Source organism: Triturus cristatus, chromosome 12 (assembly GCF_964204655.1).
Source record: "Triturus cristatus chromosome 12, aTriCri1.1, whole genome shotgun sequence".
In the NCBI taxonomy this organism is placed as follows: domain Eukaryota; kingdom Metazoa; phylum Chordata; class Amphibia; order Caudata; family Salamandridae; genus Triturus; species Triturus cristatus.
Genome location: NC_140595.1, coordinates 780419559 through 780438580, shown reverse-complemented (window position 1 = coordinate 780438580; position 19022 = coordinate 780419559). Strand labels below are relative to the sequence as shown.

The 19022-nt window shown below is 44.5% G+C and overlaps 1 protein-coding gene across 1 annotated transcript in view; it reads left to right on the top strand.

Annotated features, from left to right (window-relative positions):
• PLOD3 (procollagen-lysine,2-oxoglutarate 5-dioxygenase 3) overlaps window positions 1-18033 on the top strand; it is a 361546-nt gene extending 343513 nt beyond the window's left edge. Inside the window, exons 17-19 of the mRNA XM_085639312.1 lie at window positions 3404-3550; window positions 4827-4952; window positions 13568-18033. Of these exons, the coding sequence (XP_085495438.1) occupies window positions 3404-3550; window positions 4827-4952; window positions 13568-13723 (429 nt within the window). The 3' untranslated portion in view covers window positions 13724-18033. The remainder of the gene's footprint in view (window positions 1-3403; window positions 3551-4826; window positions 4953-13567) is intronic.
• Window positions 18034-19022: the final 989 nt, after the last annotated feature.

Genomic DNA, 19022 nt, shown 5'->3' with positions numbered 1-19022 from the left:
TCTCAGTTGCACCTAGCTTCTGTTAGCCCTGCTGTGACTGCTCTGGATGCCTACCTTGACATGCTCCAACTTTTCTGGCTCGACCATGCACACCGTACGTATCTTGATGCCCCCTTCACGGTGGAAGAGATGACACACGTGATTCAGAGCCTTTCTGGAGATAAGGCGCTTTCTACAAGGAAAATGCCTCGCTTCTCGCCTCTCATCTACTGGCAATGTATCAGGATTCTCTTTCCTCTGGCCTGTTACCGCCATCTCTACAGGAAGTGGTCATAGTTACTATAATGAAGCCCGATAAGCCTGCCAATAGATGCAACTCATAAAGACCGCTTTCGATGATAAATTTTGCTAACAAGATACTTGCTAAATAAGGGTGGGGGTGCAACTCCGCTCCACCAGTGGAATTTTTTCTACTCCGCTCTCCGCTTGGAGTGCGAAGTTTGGTAAAACTCTGGCATTCGCTGGCGCAGCGGGGTTTCCTGGCGCAAGCCCGCTCACCTACTCATGATGAGCACATAAAAAGGCATGGCATGATTCACGTGCCACAAAAGGAGGCAGCCTGATGGTCTAGCGGTGCACTCTGCCTGAGACTGAGAGAGCCATGCACGTAAGAAAGGCGGCTGAAGGCCCGGGCTGCAGAGTGGAGCTGAACTGAAGACAGGGCCAGGACCTGTGCCTCACTGGTCACCGCTGAAGCAGGTTTGGTGAGTTGCTAGTGCCACCAGGGTTCAGGGGGGACCGGCGTCTGCGTTGCTATCGCTGCTGTTTGGTGGCACGGTGGTGCACGTTTGTCAGGGTTTGTGTACCTAGTACCTATGTCTTCAGATCTGGCTTGCAGTTGCAATGCGACCTCAGCAGTCTGATAGGGAGGGTCTGAATGAAAAAAATACTTGGGTTTGAATCGAAAGGCGATCTATAAATGGTCATGTTTCTCGTGTTTTCTGCAAGTAGAATGCATGCGCAATACACAGACCGTTTTTGTGCATGTGTTAATAAGTTTCATGCACGTTTGTGATATTACAGATGCCAAAGATGTTAAAGTATGAGTGTGCGTGCAAGAATTTAAACAGCTGTTCAATAAGTTGTAGTAACCCCGCACCTGTGCCAGCAGACTTGTGCATTAGGTGCCTGTGCTAGGAAACGTGATCCTTTAGCATAATATATATTTGAGCTTGCAGCTCTTATCTAGTGGCATCTTCAATAAATTCATGTTTACTTTCTACATATGTCAACTGAAATAAATTCTGGTGCTTCAACGTGAATACTTCAACTCTTGAGAAATAGATTTTCGGTGGCCGAGCAATACTCTGCCGATTGCGGAACTCTGTGGAATTTTGCATCGTTTTTCTGTCACTCCAAAAATTTCCGCCCAGGCCTATTGCTAAACTGATTGCCAGTCACCTCCTCCCTCTGTTACCTGATATTGTCTGGCTGGACCACTCAGGATTCATGCCTGGTCGTTCGACCACCCATAACCTCTGCAGGATGTTCGCACTCATGCACTCTATAGACTCCCAACTGGAAGTGGTTGCAGTGCTACTAGATGTCGGTCGCCAAGGCGTTTGTTTGCTAGAATGGCCATTCCTATTTCGCCTACTTACATGCCCTGTATCAGTCCTCGGTTTCTACGCTTGATCGACTTCCTCTCTCCACACATCCCCAACGGCGTGCCTCCACCTCAGTGGGGTCACCTCGGCCCCGTTTTCAGTTACTATAGGGACCAGGCAGGGCTGTCCCCAATCTTAACTGCAATAACAAAGGAGCCACTAGCTGCTCGACTATGCCTACATCATGACCGTAGGGGCTGAACTTTACTGCCAGGAGGATACTATAATTTATGTACGCAGACGACATCACACGCTACAGCCGGAAACCCCAAACACCTGTTTCCTATTATTCGAGAGGGTGTCCGATTTGACAGTTACTCCGCAATCCATATTAATTGGTCAAAATCCATACTCTATCCGCTCACCTCTAGCATGAGTCCCTTCAAATCTGAATACCCCCTACAGTGGACCACCGAGCCGATTCGTTACTCTGGAATACGGTTCAGCAGAGAAATGCCAAGCCCTACACGGCGATACGTTCCTCGCGCCCCTTCCCATTCTGCATGCGCTAGACCACTTACTAACCAATCCTTTTCCTCGTAAACTGGTCTCCCACCTTTATACCACAATGCTGGAGTCTGGAGAAGGTGCCGGGGTGCGTGCCTGCAGCCCGAACTGCTTGGGAACTTGACACAACCCCCCTTTCTCTGGCACAATGGATTTACTGCTGCGGCCAAAGCAGCACAGCCCTGTTACCCAATTTCAGACTTTGTCTCATCCACTTTAAATTCCTGCACAAACTCTATCCCACACCTGTTCACCTGCATCCCGTGGGTTTAGTTGCGGACGCACGCTGACTGCGGTGTGCCGACCCACAAGCTACGTTCCGCCACCTCGCCTGGGACTGCCCTAATGGAGCCAGCTACTGGACCAACATTTACAGGGAGGTGGCCCTGGTCACCGTCCATCTCCCGCCAGATATGAAAAGGACATGCACCCTGAAGTTCGACGCCTCACTGCCTTGCTACTGCTCCTGGCTAAGCCACGGGTGGCCATCCACGGGGGCAGACGGCTGGCGCCTAAAGATGTAGACTGGCCGCGGGATGCTGCATACTGCCAGGAGCAGCTAACTACAACAAAACTATCCTTTAGGACTGTAGTCTTTGTAAAAACATTTGGATGCACAGGCTTTCGTCGATGCCTGTTTATGCAAATCTGAGGTATATTTTTTTCAATTTCTCTTTATTTGCATTTACAGTTTTGAATCGTTTTTCTTTGAACAGTTCTCTAACCCATGCCTGTTTGAATTAGGAACAGTTGGACATCTTTGATTGTACTCCCTTCGTCTTTACCGCAGCATGGGGTATTCTGCACAGGGTCCAGGATAGGAGATTCTGTGATTTTTCTTGTCTGATGATGGTGTTAGTATTCCACAGGGAGTGGGAAGAACTTGCGAACAAACAAGTAACAAAACCATATAAATCACTCAACCGATGCGCACGCTGTTTAATTCCCCATCATCCTTCTTTCTGGATATAGTTTTGGCCATTATATCAGTTAAAGCCATTATTAGGACGTATACAAGGACTCAGTCATCCCATCATTGCTCTCATCATGACCATTAGCTTCTTAGTTGTGTGGCACTTATGGAAAGTGTAAGAACAGTATAATTAAATATTTTTTGTTAACGATGAAGATGATCAAAAAGAGTTGTGTGTTCCCCAGTAATGTATAATGCACATTTAGCCAAACATAAGCACACGAATAACACAATCGTAAGAGCTGCTTTACTGTATTGATCTGTACTGTCTGTTGTTGGTTAGCCCCCTGATAATTGTTTGTTCTCCTAAATCCAGGACCAGCGTCTTGCCGGAGGGTATGAAAATGTCCCCACTGTAGACATCCACATGAACCAAGTTGACTTCCAGAGGGAGTGGCTCAAGTTCCTTTTGGATTACATTGCTCCAGTGACAGAAAAGCTGTATCCGGGCTATTACACCAAGGTAAGGGTGTGTTTTTAACAGTAAGGAGCCGCCCTGCACTGCGATATATATTTCAAATGCAAAAGACATGTTGTAGGCTTGTTTGCTAAACGTGGACAATGCCGACTGGTGGTCATTGAGGACAATATAGTCAGGTGACCATAGTCATTGACGTTATCGAAGGAGTATACAAAGGGCTCAGGGTGGAGATGAGAACAGAATTGGGCAGGTATTCTCCATGGTAAGTGCTGCTGCATCTGCTTAAGGATCCTGCCTGAAAAGGTGTCTGCATTTAGGAGCAGATGTACTTCGTTGCATTTCAGGGAAAAATACAGCTTTTGGACCAAGCACCGCATTACTCCCTTCCCCTGGACCACTTCTCACACATCTTTACCAAGATACATTGATGTGGATGTATCGACAGATATTTGCTTTTGCATTGCTATTCCTGATACAAGGCCAATTTATAAGTTATCTGAAAAACTGTATGTCTATGGCTGCACGCTGTAATATCTGTGTACCAGTATCCGTGTTACATGGAACAGTGCGTGACCTTGTGCGAAGTTCATATAGTACCCATGTATAGTTCATGTTAGTGTTGTAAAGTAGATTCCTGCATCTGTCCCTGACATTGGCATAATGTCATGGGTGGTTTACTGTCACGGACAGTTCAGACTCCTCCGTTAAATATAGAAGGTCATGGATCTCATACGAAACTAGAAAAGGATGGGTGCAGCAAAAGCTGAGCATCCGCAGTCAGTTTGGTTCCATATAGAGTCTAGTACTCTTCCTTCGAGTAATGTCTCAAAGCACCCCTGACACCATTTCCTAATGTAAGTATCTTAAACTCTACAGATAGATTTTGACTAAAGTTAAAAAAAAAAGTATTTTGAATAAATGCCCAGTTTTGTGTAATTGCATTCATTTTTTTTCTGTTGCACAGAACGTTCAGATGGGACTTGAAATGGGAAAGGCTGATTCCGCATTTCCCCCCAATAACTTTGTCCATTCTGAGCTCTGATACAAATATCCTTAGGTAGACAGACCAAGCCACTGCAAATTTTAATACAATTTCATTAAATTAAGCGAATAGCATTGTAAAAAAATCACTGTTCTTTGGAGGAACCACCTCGCGATAATAAGAAAGTTGCCGGTTGTAATGCATATGCATATAGTGACTTCTTAAAATTCACTTACCATTTTATGTACAAGAAAGATTTCACTTGAATGAAAAATGGTATGACATTGCTTCCTTTAATTAAACTCTTCTGTTTTCTCCTATAAAAATGTCTCCCAGGCTCAGGCGCTCCTGAACTTTGTGGTCAGATACCGACCTGATGAACAACCATTCCTACGACCCCATCATGATTCGTCAACGTTTACGATAAATATAGCTCTCAACAACAAGGAAAAAGATTATGAGGTTGGTATCTTCACTGTAGTCAATGATCCCTTTTGCACCAGATTCCTAGCCCCTACTGGTGACTTGCTGTGATGCTTAGCCTTTTTCAACCAAAATCCTGATCATTTTCCCAAATAAAATGTTTGCAGCATGTGTTGCTGTAGATACACATGCTCTGCTCTCCGGAAAATTCAGAACAGCCGATTCTGGAACACTTACAAGCAGATTTACTAGACAAAAAAGACTCCGCATCTACCCATAAACTGGCAAAGTCACAACAAAGCTATCACCAACACTGGTTGGGACATTGCCCTGCAAAAGAAAGCCAACTTTTGAGAAGGCTCTCGATGCGGTGCTGGCGGAGGAAAGGATCCTCCTGGGAACCCAGACCGCTACCCATCTAGTCACACCGACCCCCGAATGACGACACTCCCTCCTACCATGAGGTAATTGAAAGGGCTGCCCAGTACCGCAAGGTCGACCTCATGGTGTACATGAAGAGGACGAATTTCGGTAGAAACCCTTTCCAAAACAGAACATACTGTTCAGTTCTTACCCATGCTAAAGGGTATGTTAAAACCAGGTACAGAACCCTTTAAAGAACCTGTAAAAAAAGCCCAAGTAGTAACCCCAAGGGTAGAGCACAAATATAATATCTCACCTAATGATCCTCCTTACGTCAGGGGACATGTGGAACCAGACTCACTAGGGATCAACTCTGCACATAATGGTGGGGATGCTCCCCAGCCCAATAAGAGGAGTAAAAAGTTAGATACAGTGGGAAAACTGGTTGCGGCAGGTGCCTCTAACCGCTGGCATATTGCCAATTCAGTAGGCCTTTTAGCAAGGTTTGACGGGGCCCAAATGCAGGACTTGCTGCAGCACTTCATCTCCCAGCCAAATATCACCATAGAGGGGAGAAACAGGTCACAGAGCAAGACCACTTTTAATGCAACTACTCGTTGTGCCCTAAGCATTGCAGTTACTGCAGCCCGTAGGGTCAATACCATTACCAATACCACTTTGGGGTTCACACCCAAAACGCAGCTGCATCTACTGAACATGCACTTTGTTTTGGCCACAGGTTGACTAGATGTAGGAAAAGATTTTAAAAAAGGATACTGATACAGCAAAATGGGTTCCCTGCAAACCTCATACCAAACATACCACCACGTCCTTCGCACTCAGCATAGAACATCTATTTCTTTTCGGAGGAAGATGTGCAAATCGTCCTCCAAAAAGGGGCCACTGAGCCAGTTCCCTTGTAACACAAGAGGAAAGGGGTCACTCCCTCTACTTCCTCATTCTTAAGAAATACTACTCCCTCAGGTTAATCCACAACCTCAGGCCTCTCAGCTGATACATCCTGTCTGAACACTTCCACATGGTAACCATGAAGGACGTCAATCCTCTGTTGCAGGAGGACGACTTTATGACCGTATTGAATCTAAAAGATCCCAATACGTCGAGCCCACCGATGCTACCTGCGCTTCGTGGCAAATGGCAATCATTTCCAGTTCAAAGATTAGCCTTGCGGCATTACTACAGCACAAAGGGTCTTCATCAAGTGCCTAGTGGTGGTTGCCACACACTTAAGACTGGGAGGCATCCACATCCTCCCCTACCTAGATGATTGGCTGCTCAAGAGCTCTAGCAAGCTTCAGTGTTAGGCCTCTCCTTCACAGTCTGGGATTTATCATCATCACCAAATCACATTAGGTTCCTCTACAGATCCAGGCCTTCGTAGGGGCAGCCCTAAACTCACTTACAGGCAAAGCCTACCCCAGTCAACAAAGGGTCTCGGCTTTTCAGCAACTTATCACTCTTGTTCATCCTGTCCCAGTCAGAACAGTAATGCACCTCCTGGGCATGATGGCATTGTGCATCGTCAATGCCAGACTACACATGCTCCCGTTTTAACAGTGCCTTGCAGCACAATGATTCCAAGCGGAGGGTCCAATGGAGGATCTAGTGTTGGTGATGGCTAGTGTTCATTGCTCTGTGCGGTGGTGGAATAGCAACAACCTATTGCAGGGCCGGCCTTTTCAAGACCAAATACAGCAGTTGCCCATTACCATGTACACATAACTTGAATGGGGGGCACACTTCAATCACACAGCAGTACAGGGAACCTGCTATTGCAGGGATACCAACTACCTCGAGCTCTTAGCATTCCAGCTTGACCTCCAAGCCATTCTCCCACAAATTCAGGGCAAGGTAGTATTAATGTGAACAGACAACATGACCGGCGTACTACCTACAAAAGCAAGGCAAAACCCACTCACTTTGCCACTCTCTACTATCTCAATTTGCTTTTAGACACCTTGCCATCACATTCACCTCAATCAATCAATCAGGATTTATAAAGCGCGGCTAATCACTTGATAGAATTTTCAGGCACTTGCAGGCCCCGGAGGCTTATTCGAACAGCCAGGACTTGAGGGCCATTCGGAATTCTGGAAGTGAGGTTATGGTATCCACAGGTGCGTGGGGAGACTGTTCCAAGTCTTTGCTGCGATGTGGGAGAAAGAGCTTCCTCCACTTCTGCTTCGGTAGAATCGGGGAGTATGAGCAAGTGAAAGGGAGGTGGAGCATAGTCTTCTCGACGGTTAATGTAGGCGGGCCTTTGGTTCTGTAGAGCCTTGTGTGCGTGGGTCAGCAGCTGATGGCGGAGTATCTTCTGAGGGTGGATAACAAACTAGCAAACCTGCTCAGCAGGGCTCACCAACAAGTCCACGAATGGGAACTCAATCCCGTTGTTCTCCACATTTACGTCTGTCGCTTGGGGACTACTCTCAGACACTTCTTCACCACACCCGAAAACACAAAATTCCAAAACTGACATCATCTGGATGCCATTCACAGGCCATGTACAATGCACTATGGATGACCTGATAAGGGATATCTCTTGATACTTTTCTGCCTTTCCCGCTTCTTCCACTAGTGATGCACAACATGCGGCAAACATCCCAAACACTCATCCTCGTAGGCCAGACAGCACTGGTACTTTGCTCTGCTTTTCATCAACTTTCACATAAAGCTTACCAGCAGGCTGAACCTTCTCACCCAGATCCCAAACAGCTCAACCTAGCGATTTGACACCTGAGGTCCTAGAATTTAGATACCTACTCCTCCCACAGGAGTGCATTGACATGCTAAAAGAAGCCTGCAGGCTGACTACGCGAGCATGGTTTGCAGCAAGTGGAGAAGATTTGTTAATTACTGTATCTCAAACCACCTGGACCCCTAAAACCATCAATCCAAAGTATTATTTACTACTTCCTTCATCTAAAACATTCTAGGTTTGCGTACACCTCCATTTGACTTCACTTAGCAGCCATATCCACTTGTATGCAGAACAGAGAACACTCTTCCCGTTTCTGCATACCAGTCATGAAACCTTTTATGGAACGTCTTAAGAGGCCTCTCTCTCCAAAGGGTGCCTCCAGCCCGAGTAGAATCACAATATAGTCGTTTCTAGACTCATGGGGCCCCCTTTCAAGCCCCTACATTCCTGCCCTCTCCAGTATATTTCCTGGAAAGTAGCATTCCTAGCCACAATAACTTCCCTCAGCTGCATTAATGAATTGCAAGCACGCTACAGGAGCCTTACGTTCAGGTTTACAACGAAAGGGCAATGCTTTATACTAACACTAAGTTTTTGCTGAAGTTGATTTTTCCCTTTCACCTTAACCAAACTATAGAACTTCCATTCTATTTCCGAAATCTAGAAATAGTGGCACATAGAGCTCTCCATACTTTAGATGTCCAACAGGCTCTCATGTACTACATTGACAGAACTAAACCTTTTGCAAGACAGACTAGCTGTTTGTAGTCTTTAGCAACCACCAGAAAGGTCAGCCTACTTCAAAAGCAGCAATTGCAAGGTGGATAGTGATGGGCATCCAAACTTGCTGCAAAACAAGTTTCTCTCCACGTAAGAAGGCTGCTGCCATGGCCCTCCTTGGCAATATTCTACTAGCGGACATCTGCAAAGCAGCTACCTGATCAACCCTGCACACATTTACTGAAACACTGCTGTGTGGATATTCTTCTTAGATTGCAAGCTCTAGTTGGTCAAACACTCCTACAGACATCTGCCCCATCCACACGCTAACTATCACTTAGAGGTATTGCTTTACATGGTATGCAGAGCATGTGTACCTACAGCAACACGCTATGAACGAAGAATGTTACTTACCCAGTAAGCATCTGTTCGTAGCATGTAATGCTGTAAATTCACATGTGCCCTCCCACCTTCGCAGAGCTTGCAGGTTTGGATGCAGATCTCATCTGCCTATACATAAACCTTTAATCATCCACATGTGCACCATGCTCTTTCGACCACACCATCCTACTCTCACCTGCCGGTCGAAAACCAATCTAACATGGAGTCTGTGCCATGCGCTATACCAGCCACATATCTCGTGACTCAAAAGACTTTTTCGAACAGAAACAACATGCAAGCGTCAGAGGCCACCACTAGGTAGCAGGGGTAGGAAGAGCATGTGAATCTACAGCAGTACACGCTACGCACAGGATGTTTACATTTAAGTAACATTTGAGGCGAGCATGATAATTCCCTAGCGTTGGACTTTTCTGGAGCTCACCATAAATCTTTTAGTCTTACAGCGCCCCAAGTGGCAGACAGTTTTGTTCAGGTCCACTAAATATTCAGTTGAATTATTGTGTTTTAATTTTGTTTTAAAGAGTCATAAAAACACGACTTTATTAGTTTTTTTTTTTTTGTTAAAATGCAAGACAAACATGACTAAAATGATTATAAAAGTTACTAGTAAATTAGCTGAAGACAAGGTAACTCTCAAAGTGAGACATGTATCGCAAATTTCATATTGTGTTCTGTTCAATCTAGAAACAATTGGAGCGTTCTCTTTTAGCTCTCTATCTTAACCATCATTGCCCTCAGCCGTAGATGTGTGCTTGTAAGTGCAAACTGTGTTCATGCACCGAATCGTTAATGGTAAGTTTAGGAAAGTAACTAATTTACACAGGCCCTCTAGGCCAACTCCTGTTATTAAGTCCAATACAGCTGCTTTATAGGCTCTAACACCCTTTCTCAACAGTATTAACCTTTTACACTTTCAACTGTATTAGGTGCTAGCCATTTTGTTCATACTCTGCTAATCTTGGAAGGTTACCATAGTTATTCCTCAGTATTTTCTTAGTTTATTTCTGGACTGTGGTAGGAGGACACTTAGAGTGCTATTTATGAAGATGCCAATATTTTTCATGTATCCTTCATATTTTTGGTAATTTATGTCGTTTTGTGCTTATGGTCTGATGCAATATGGAATGGAAATAGCTTTGAACGTCTTTTAATTCTTTGTAGGATCATTCTCCTTAGAAATGTAGAATCTGGTCCATTCCTTGGTGGAGAACCCAAGTGAAGGCAAAAGGATAACCTTCCTGGCTAGTCTGTATTTTAACAGAGAAGGACAGTCAGTGTCCTGGTCCTAGATTTGCTGATTTGAACAGTTTCATGATGAACAGTTAATGAATGACACTGTAATTTTCTTTAGACACCAAGTACTGCTTCTTGAGTAGATTTCAATGTGACAATTTTATAGTCCGGTTCTAAAGGCTGAACAAGATTAATTTTTGGAGATGGTAAATAGTAGTTATGTGGGATACATCCCACAGATTGCCCCTTGAACTCTGTGCACTCATCAAGCTAGTCTTTTATACAACCTCTGCTCTGAGAGTGACCTAAGAACCACATTTTTTAGCACATTTTCTTGCATTCAGAGTGATGCACACATAAGCCTGACTTAGTGTGAAAGCTTGTGGAGTCTGGCCATGGAAATCTTTCCCAGATTAACAATTTGAAATGTGTGAATGGGCATTGATAAAATCTGAGCAAGTCTCAACATTGAGCAGTCCATAGCTTAACTCCATCAGCAACATTTGTCATGACAGAAGTGAGGAAAGGAAGAAGTGAAGTAATTACAGGAATCTGGCCCAGTGCTCACACATGGTGCACTCACCATCATATCTTTACTGCTCTGTGTATCGCTGCTAATGGAAGTAAGGGTATGGTGGCCCCGGTCCTTCCTGTGAATCTATACTGAACTGAAATTCAGTAGAGCTTACCTTATTAAGTTTCCAGTTTGCTTGTGCAGGCAGCTGGCTCTTTATATAGTATACCAAAAAGAGGTGTAGTGTGCAAAGAGTCCAGGTGGACAGGTGCTTGCTCTAGCAATCCTAAGGTGCTCTTCTAGGGAATAGTGTGGTCCAGCAGCCTTAGGTTTATCAGAGAGGAGTGTTAGACATTTGCTGCATGCACACAGTCAATACATTATGCACACCACTCAAAAGGGAGGTTGCATTGATTTATAAAAATAACATGTATCTTTATATGAATTTAGGCACCAAGATAATCACAATCAGGTAAGTATGTTTTGAGTTAAAAATATTTCGTTTTTAACAGTCGGCACTTAGTGCAAATTCTGGAGCAGTGATATTCTCCTATGGAGGGAAGACGGATACTACTTAGCGACCTACAGGACCAATCTTTCGGACTTAAGGTGACTATGGGACAGGGTTCAAGGCAGCACCAATAGGTCACCCCGGGCAGCACTGGGGCGGCCGTGTGCAGAGGTGCAATACAGCGTCAGGTGCCCCTTTGAAGTTAATGGCGATCGGTCAGGACAAAAAGAGGCTACAAGCTTGGACTGGGGGACCAGTCCGGCTGAATCAACAAGAGGGCTCAGGTCTCATGATTCTTGGGGACACCTTTGGTCCTCTTCTCCTTGGGCCGGGGAAGCCGGGTGCAGAGATGTCCTGAGGCAGCTCTGCTGCTCCACATGGAGTACTTGGATGAAGGCTGGCAATCCTCCCAGGCTTTTAGAGTCACAGGCGCAGGACGAGTCGTCTTTGGCACCAAGTCAGATACTGGTCTTCTGTTCTTGCTTTTGCAACTCTTCAGTGTCCTCCTTCTTTCAGGTTGTCAGGATTTGATTTCCTAGTGCCAGGGGCTCCCCTAAAGTAGAGTGTAGAGTACTTACCCCGGGGGTCACTATGCCCCCTATATGCCCACTTCCTGTGGGAAGTAGGCAGAACCCTGTCCCAGAGTTCCTATTTCTCTCATCACAAAGATGGTAGACTTTAAAATGTTGTGTCCACATCAGGTAGCCCACCTTAGGGGTTGAACTAGCCTGAGGTTGAAGTTCTAGGGTGCTAATCAAGGCCAAATGGGTACTGGTGAGGGTGGGGTGGCATCACCTTTGAGGGAATCAAGATCTGCATTCCAAAGGCTGCATTTGAAGCTCCCTGCCTTGGAATGCTAACTTACAGGTCATCCTGCTGTAGGGGGTGTACAATTTCCACTACCGGAGAAGGCTTTGTTCCTGACCTCTTTATTAATACAAAATGTTGATATCCAACAGCTTTGGTTTCAGTGAAACCATCATGTAGCTGGGGAACTCGTTTTATACCAGTGTCGAGCCCATGTATTTAAAATGGCTTCCCTAGTCACTTTCGCGGGAAGTAATTGAACTGGCCAGCATAGGGGCATATCTGCTCATGCAGATAAGTCCACACATGTATAGTGCACCCTGCCTTAGGGCTATAACGTCTGCTGTGGGGGATACTGATCTATACAGCATGCAGTGTCTGAAGGCATGGCACACAGGGATGTGTGCCATGTCATGTTTTCACTTTTGTCTGCGCCAAGACACACCGCCTGCAATGGCAGACTGCATGAGATAGGGGAGGGGTCCCTTGGGGTGGCACAATATATGTTGCAGCCCTTGAGGACCCTCCTTTGTACCCTTGCCCTAGGTACCTGGGGTACCATTTACTAGGGACTAACAGGGGTGCTAAAGGTATTGTCAATTGGGGGAACAATTGTACAGTTTTAGTGAAAGAGATCTGGCACTGGAGACCTGGATAGCAGGAACCCAATGCACTTTCGGTAAAAATTATATCGAATACCAGGCAAAATGTGGGGGTGACCATGTCGAAAAGGGCATTTTCCTACACCTTGCAATTCCAATTTTTTTTTTTTAAAGCTATCAAATTTAAATCCAGAATTTCATAGGTTCATCCAGCACGTTTTTCACAATTCTCATAATCGCAGTTTTGAGGCCATACAACATAGGTAATCACCCAAGGGAAAATTTCAAGAACATGGAAAAAAGCTTCAAGCTAATATACCTGTGATAAGATTCCAAGCAGGCTGCCATTGTTCGACAGACTGTAGGGCCAAAGTCAAAATTTGGGAACCACGTGCTGGCATAAATGAATAAAAATGTAATGACCACTTTTGGGGAAATGTTAATTTACAGAGGAATTTGAAAACCTAATAAAGGAATTACTATTGAATTTAAATACCATATTCTAGCATGTTTTAGGTGCCTCCATACACTTTCCTAAATTAAAAATGTGTTTCGGTAGAGCATAGTCTGGGAATTAATTTGTGTGAATTTTGGCCAGGGTTAGTCTGCTGCAGTATTCATCCATGTACTCACCCTAAAGTAATTTAACTTCAACACTCAGGAAATAAGTTGCAATAATATGTTTCAGATAGGGTTGTGGGTCGAAATTTCTTACTGGTCGATGTGACATTATTGGGTTTGGGAAATGAGATTTGATTTATTTATGTATTTATTTTGCAGGGTGGTGGGTGCCGTTTCCTCCGCTACAACTGTACAGTGGAATCACCCAGGAAAGGCTGGTCCCTAATGCACCCGGGCCGCCTGACTCACTATCACGAGGGCCTTCCGACCACAAGTGGCACGCGGTACATAATGGTCTCCTTCGTGGACCCCTAACAGATCTGGACACAGGAAAGGGGGCAGGAAGAAAGGGACGGGGCAACAATGGGAAGCATTTTTTTATGACTGGCCATCAAAACACTGTGGCTGTTGAGCTACACAATTGTCAGTTAGCATGGTGACCAATGGCACACAGGCATCTTCAAGATGTGGATGGGTCAGCCTGGTTCGGGAAGGCCACACTGATGGCACAAGGTACCGAAATGCAGCATTGGTGCTAATGGAAGGAACGACGTCACCGGATCATTGACTTGCGCCTTCTCAATTCATGTCTAATGGGTGTGACCATTCTGCAACAGAAGAATGAGCGCTTCCTTACAAGGATGTTTCCAAACCTAAGTGGCCATGACCATTGTGGATGAGAAGGACAAACATGCTTTCTTTCAATGATGCCGCCATTCATGCGTCAGTAACTGTGATCAATATGTATCAGTAAGACAAGCCTCAGCGGCCCACGATCATGATGGATGAGATAAAGGACCGTGCTTTTTTAAAATCTCCATTCATGCCGCAGTTGCTGTGATCACCATGAGTAAGGACAAGACGCTTTATTGCCAGGATAGCTCGCATCTCAGAGTGGGGATGTATTGCACCCTGGATCCCGCGTTTGGCCCTTGCATTGAAGCCCCACCCTTTTATCTGCCCTCCCCTATTTCATCTACTTGACGCAAGTTCCTGGGACCTTGAGGCTCATTACATCCAGACCTCTGAACTGTCTAATGAAGCCGGGGCTTTACTAAGTCACATAGCAGTGGTCTCATCTAGTCCAGAGCACATGGAGTCCCACCATTGCCTCTGTATGACCTCGGATGTGCCACTGTGCCTCTTCACAACCCTCTGCTGAAACCTGTAATGAATCCCTTTTCCTCTCCTGTATTTGGAGTTTTGATCTATAGAGCATGTTGTCTTCCTGTCTAGCTCAGACTCTTGCTTGAGATCTATGAGGCCCTACACACTGCTTGTTCCCAGGCCTCCTGAGGGTGTCTGGTTTTCAACCTCCATGGGGTCTGGATCTAACTTGCAGTTGAGCATTGTGGCAGACCTCAATGTTTTTACAAACTGTTAGCAAAGAAAAGAGCAAAATGATTACAGAAACCTAGTGTGAAGGGAATAATGCAATGATTGCGTACATGTCTGATTAGAATCAGTCTTACGTAGGAGGAGTATAATTTTGTTGATATTTGAGTTATTTTTGATTTCAGAAGCACAATTTTCTTTATTTCCCAGCTCTCCTTAAGACACCAGCATTTAGATTATCTTAAGAAATTTATCCTTGAAATCAGATGAACACCATTAAAAAAGTTTTCTATTTTTGCTGTGTGCAACCTGGCGATCTCACCTCCACTGGTCTGTTAAGAATCCCTGGCTAACCATTGTCTTTAACCGATTGTCTCTTCTTATTGACCACTGTTTTAGGAATATTTATTCTTGTGTTGGTTATTAATGGTTCCGGTTTTCTTGTGTTTCTCCCACAAGTGGTTTCTGTAATTTCCCACAGAGTGGTTTATGCCCTCTCGGGTTCAATTGAAAACGTCCACTCATATAGAAAATTCACAATTGGCATTCTGACATTCAGTGTTGAAAATCACCCACACAGATTTGACTGGTTCCCACTGTTTAACAACAGGTTAAATAGTGGGAACCTGGTGGCACATCTGTGCAGTAGTCAGTGCAAGAACACCGATCAGCATCGACCCCGATAAAAAGAAAGACCTGACGTTTTATCACCTGCGTTTTTCTTAAGTACCTCATTGAACTGGCAGAGTTCTGTTGAAACCCTCCAAGCCTGTACATTCACGCTGCACTCCTGCCCATTTACAGATGTCTACAAACAGCCCTTTGTTGTCCTGCAGATTCTGGGGGCAGATATAGTACCCTTTAGCAGCCACACTGCACAGGCTGCCATACATTAGGCCAGGGAAGCAGCACAGACGCCAGCAGCGAAACTCATGTGGCAGAACAGTAAAGGCGAGATTAAACTAAAAGGGCCAAGTGGGAAGAGTAAAAGTGGCAGAGGGAGAAGACATGGGCTATAGGGTGTGCCCCTGCACCGACTGGGAGCAGAGGAATTTGCAGGGCTGTCATTTCCATTCAACAAACAACCACAAACCAGCTGCGGAAACCAGAAGCCTGCATCCTTTGACTCCCTCAAACCATCTCATGAGTTCCACTAGAGTGGATGGTGATGAAAATGCTACCTTGACCTCGGTTTCTCACTTTTCTTTTCCGTGACATGATCTCATTTTTCTTTTGAAAGCCGATTTTATGATCCTGCGGTAAGCCTAATTTGACATGGAGGTTTATTTGTGTGCTTGCTTAAATGGACCCTACTTAAACTCTAACCCTGAAGAGCAAAATCAGAGATCAATCAATCAATCACATAACTTGTAAAGCGCACTACATACCCGTGAGGGTTCCAAGGCGCTGGATCTCCTAGGAAAGCCCTGCTTTAGCTGGGGACAATCTTTGGGTTGCCAGCTTGTACTTTCCACCCTGGGAATCCTGTTCTGCTGAATGTATGGTTTTGTATGGTTGCTTTGTCGCTGGTTTTTATCCTTCCCTGAGGGCTGCCAGGGTTCAAGCCTGTCATGGTAAGCCCAGTCTTATCAAAGAGTGGTCCGTGATTGTGAGGTGGACGCAGGGCAGGCTATGCCCTGTAATGCGGGCACTGGAAAGGTTTGTACAGCTTGTTGCACCACCAAAGGTGGGTTCTTCATATTCTAACATTGAATGTGGATCAGAAGAGGAGCAGGTCTGGATGTGTGTTGCATTTTGTGCTGATGCCATGGTAACTTGTGGGTTCCTTTGTAGTCTGGTTGCTTCTCTGTAGCACAGTGGACTTGGCTTAAGCCAAGGAAGAGAATGGCCATTGTGCCTTTGGATGACCAGCATCATGACTAAAATATGCCTTACAAACTAGAACATTCATGGAATAAATAAAACATTGATCCATGTTTCGCACACACAACCCAAAGGCACATTCATTACAACCTGCAATAAGACATTGTGAAGGTGGCGTTGTGCACCTTGTGCACCCATGAGTCCTGTTGCTTATACAAAACTCTGCAGCAGGATATTATTTTTTGAAAATTATATATTAACACTATTACAAAACCCTCAAATGAACCTTATGCAAGTCTTCCCCACACCAAAGAAGTAATACAAATTATTAATTTATTATGTGCTACTTTCAGTATGCTGCACTTCTGGGAGCATACATTCTGTGATTTGCACCAATTATTCGTTCTGTGCTTTAGTAAATGTAGGTAGAAGTTTATGGTACACAAACCTGAATGGCAATTCTTTTCTGTCCGTAGGTTTTGGTTGCCATCTGGTAAATGGAGCAGAACCAGGGGCATCATTTGAGGCTCAAACAGATGGGCCTTCAGTTTACCAGTTTTGCTTCCATTCAGCTTCTTGCTATCGCAAAAGCCACTTCGCTGTGGGTGTAATTCTGTGACCGCAGTTGCACCATGGCTGTATGACATGGTGTAGCTGCCACCATCAAATGTGGGCACCCAAATTACTAGTGTCTCTGATGCTGGGAGTTTGGTCTCAATTTCTTAGCGATACTTGCAAGGATTTTTGTGATGACCGGCATGGTGGTCTTCCATGGAGGTGGCACCACTAAAAGTAGTATCCTAAATTTAGCAGCTGGACCAACATTTTCTACGTCAACCTCACCACCTTAGGGCAGACTTGGTGGAGGCTTCACCATTGGGTACACCAGTCTCTCCAAACTTTAATATAAATCACATGAGCATGGTGAACAGGACATACATTTTTTTATGAAGGTTAACTCTATAAATCTGACCTGAAATACCCACACTATGCTGTCAGTGGTGTTTTTCAGATGTGATCCATGTTTTCGGTGTCATGGTTACATTTGTTGGTTGTTTACACTTCCCTAATTATGAATGACCAGCCCCTCACTGCTGTCCTCATTTGCAGCTTGGCTGGAAATGTCATCTGCTACTTTTGGCTTTTTTTGGGGCCACACAGTGCAGTCATAGCAGGAGAAATGAAGATTTAATCTCCCAATGTTCTACCCTTCGATCAACTTCATGATGCTGTCTGTTGTTGAACTTTCTACTGCCTCTTGCCGCCATGCAAAACACACCTGTTACCCCAAAACATGTTTCTGCAAATGCCCTACCACTGTCAATGGTTTTGGAGGGATTTTTAAAAATATTTCCTTTTCGAAGTATGTTGGCTGCTTTTGTACAAATTGCATTAAATTATTTGCAAATCTGGGTGACTTAGTACCTTTTTAGATACTTTTTACATAAAGATGAAATCTTGTAAAACAATGGCTTTGTGTGTTTGTTTCTCTTAGAACGTATGTACTGCTAAGCAGTAATTGTGGGATACCCTTCTCAAACCTAAGGTCATGGGTATACCTGATACACATCGAATATTTGTACAGTACACACCACATTTTATTTTTCAACTGCAAGTGTTCTCTGTCTCGGATTCTTCATTTATATTCTCATGTTTATAAATTAGAAGAAGATAAGTGTGATTGAGAACTTGTGTTACAGGTATCTGTAGAATGTGCGGCTATAAATACACATGCTTTACATACTGCTGATATCTAGTGTTGGGCATATACATTAGAAGAAAGTTTGCTCAAAGAAGCTTCGATTCACAGGACATTGAGTGACTCATCCCTTACTGCACAATGCACATGGGCACCAACTCCACCTTTAGATAGTTTTTTCTGCTATGGGTTGATACATGTTTAGCTACGGCTCTGAGACCGACACAGTTGCTCGTGCAGCAACTCCAGACCATGCTTTAGTTCTTCAGTTCGTGTGAAAGAGAACAATCAGGTTTTGATATCTCAACTTCATACACAAATGATGGCTCCAGTTACAGGGCATAGTAACGCGGAATAGAATCATTGTGTGCATAGAACTAAACCCTTGATATCCCAGCCCTTTAACAATGACAAAAATGGTAATAAGCAAAGGTGAATAAACCATGAAAAACAAACTGTTAAGAAATAAAGATAACATGCAAATTGTTACCCAGTAACATAATATCTAAAAAAGAAACAATTGAACGTGCACAGCAAGACCCTGCTGAATTTGGAATTTTCAAATACACTTCATCACTAGAAACTCTTGTGTGATCACACACTGTATCAACCTTATCATCTGGATAGAGTGCTGCTCTATCCTTGTTCCAGACACAACCATCGTTGGTACGCACCATATAGGAAATTACACGTACAACACACACTGTACAAAAGTACCTAGACTCTCCCTTCTCCATATGTCCACGTTTCTTTATC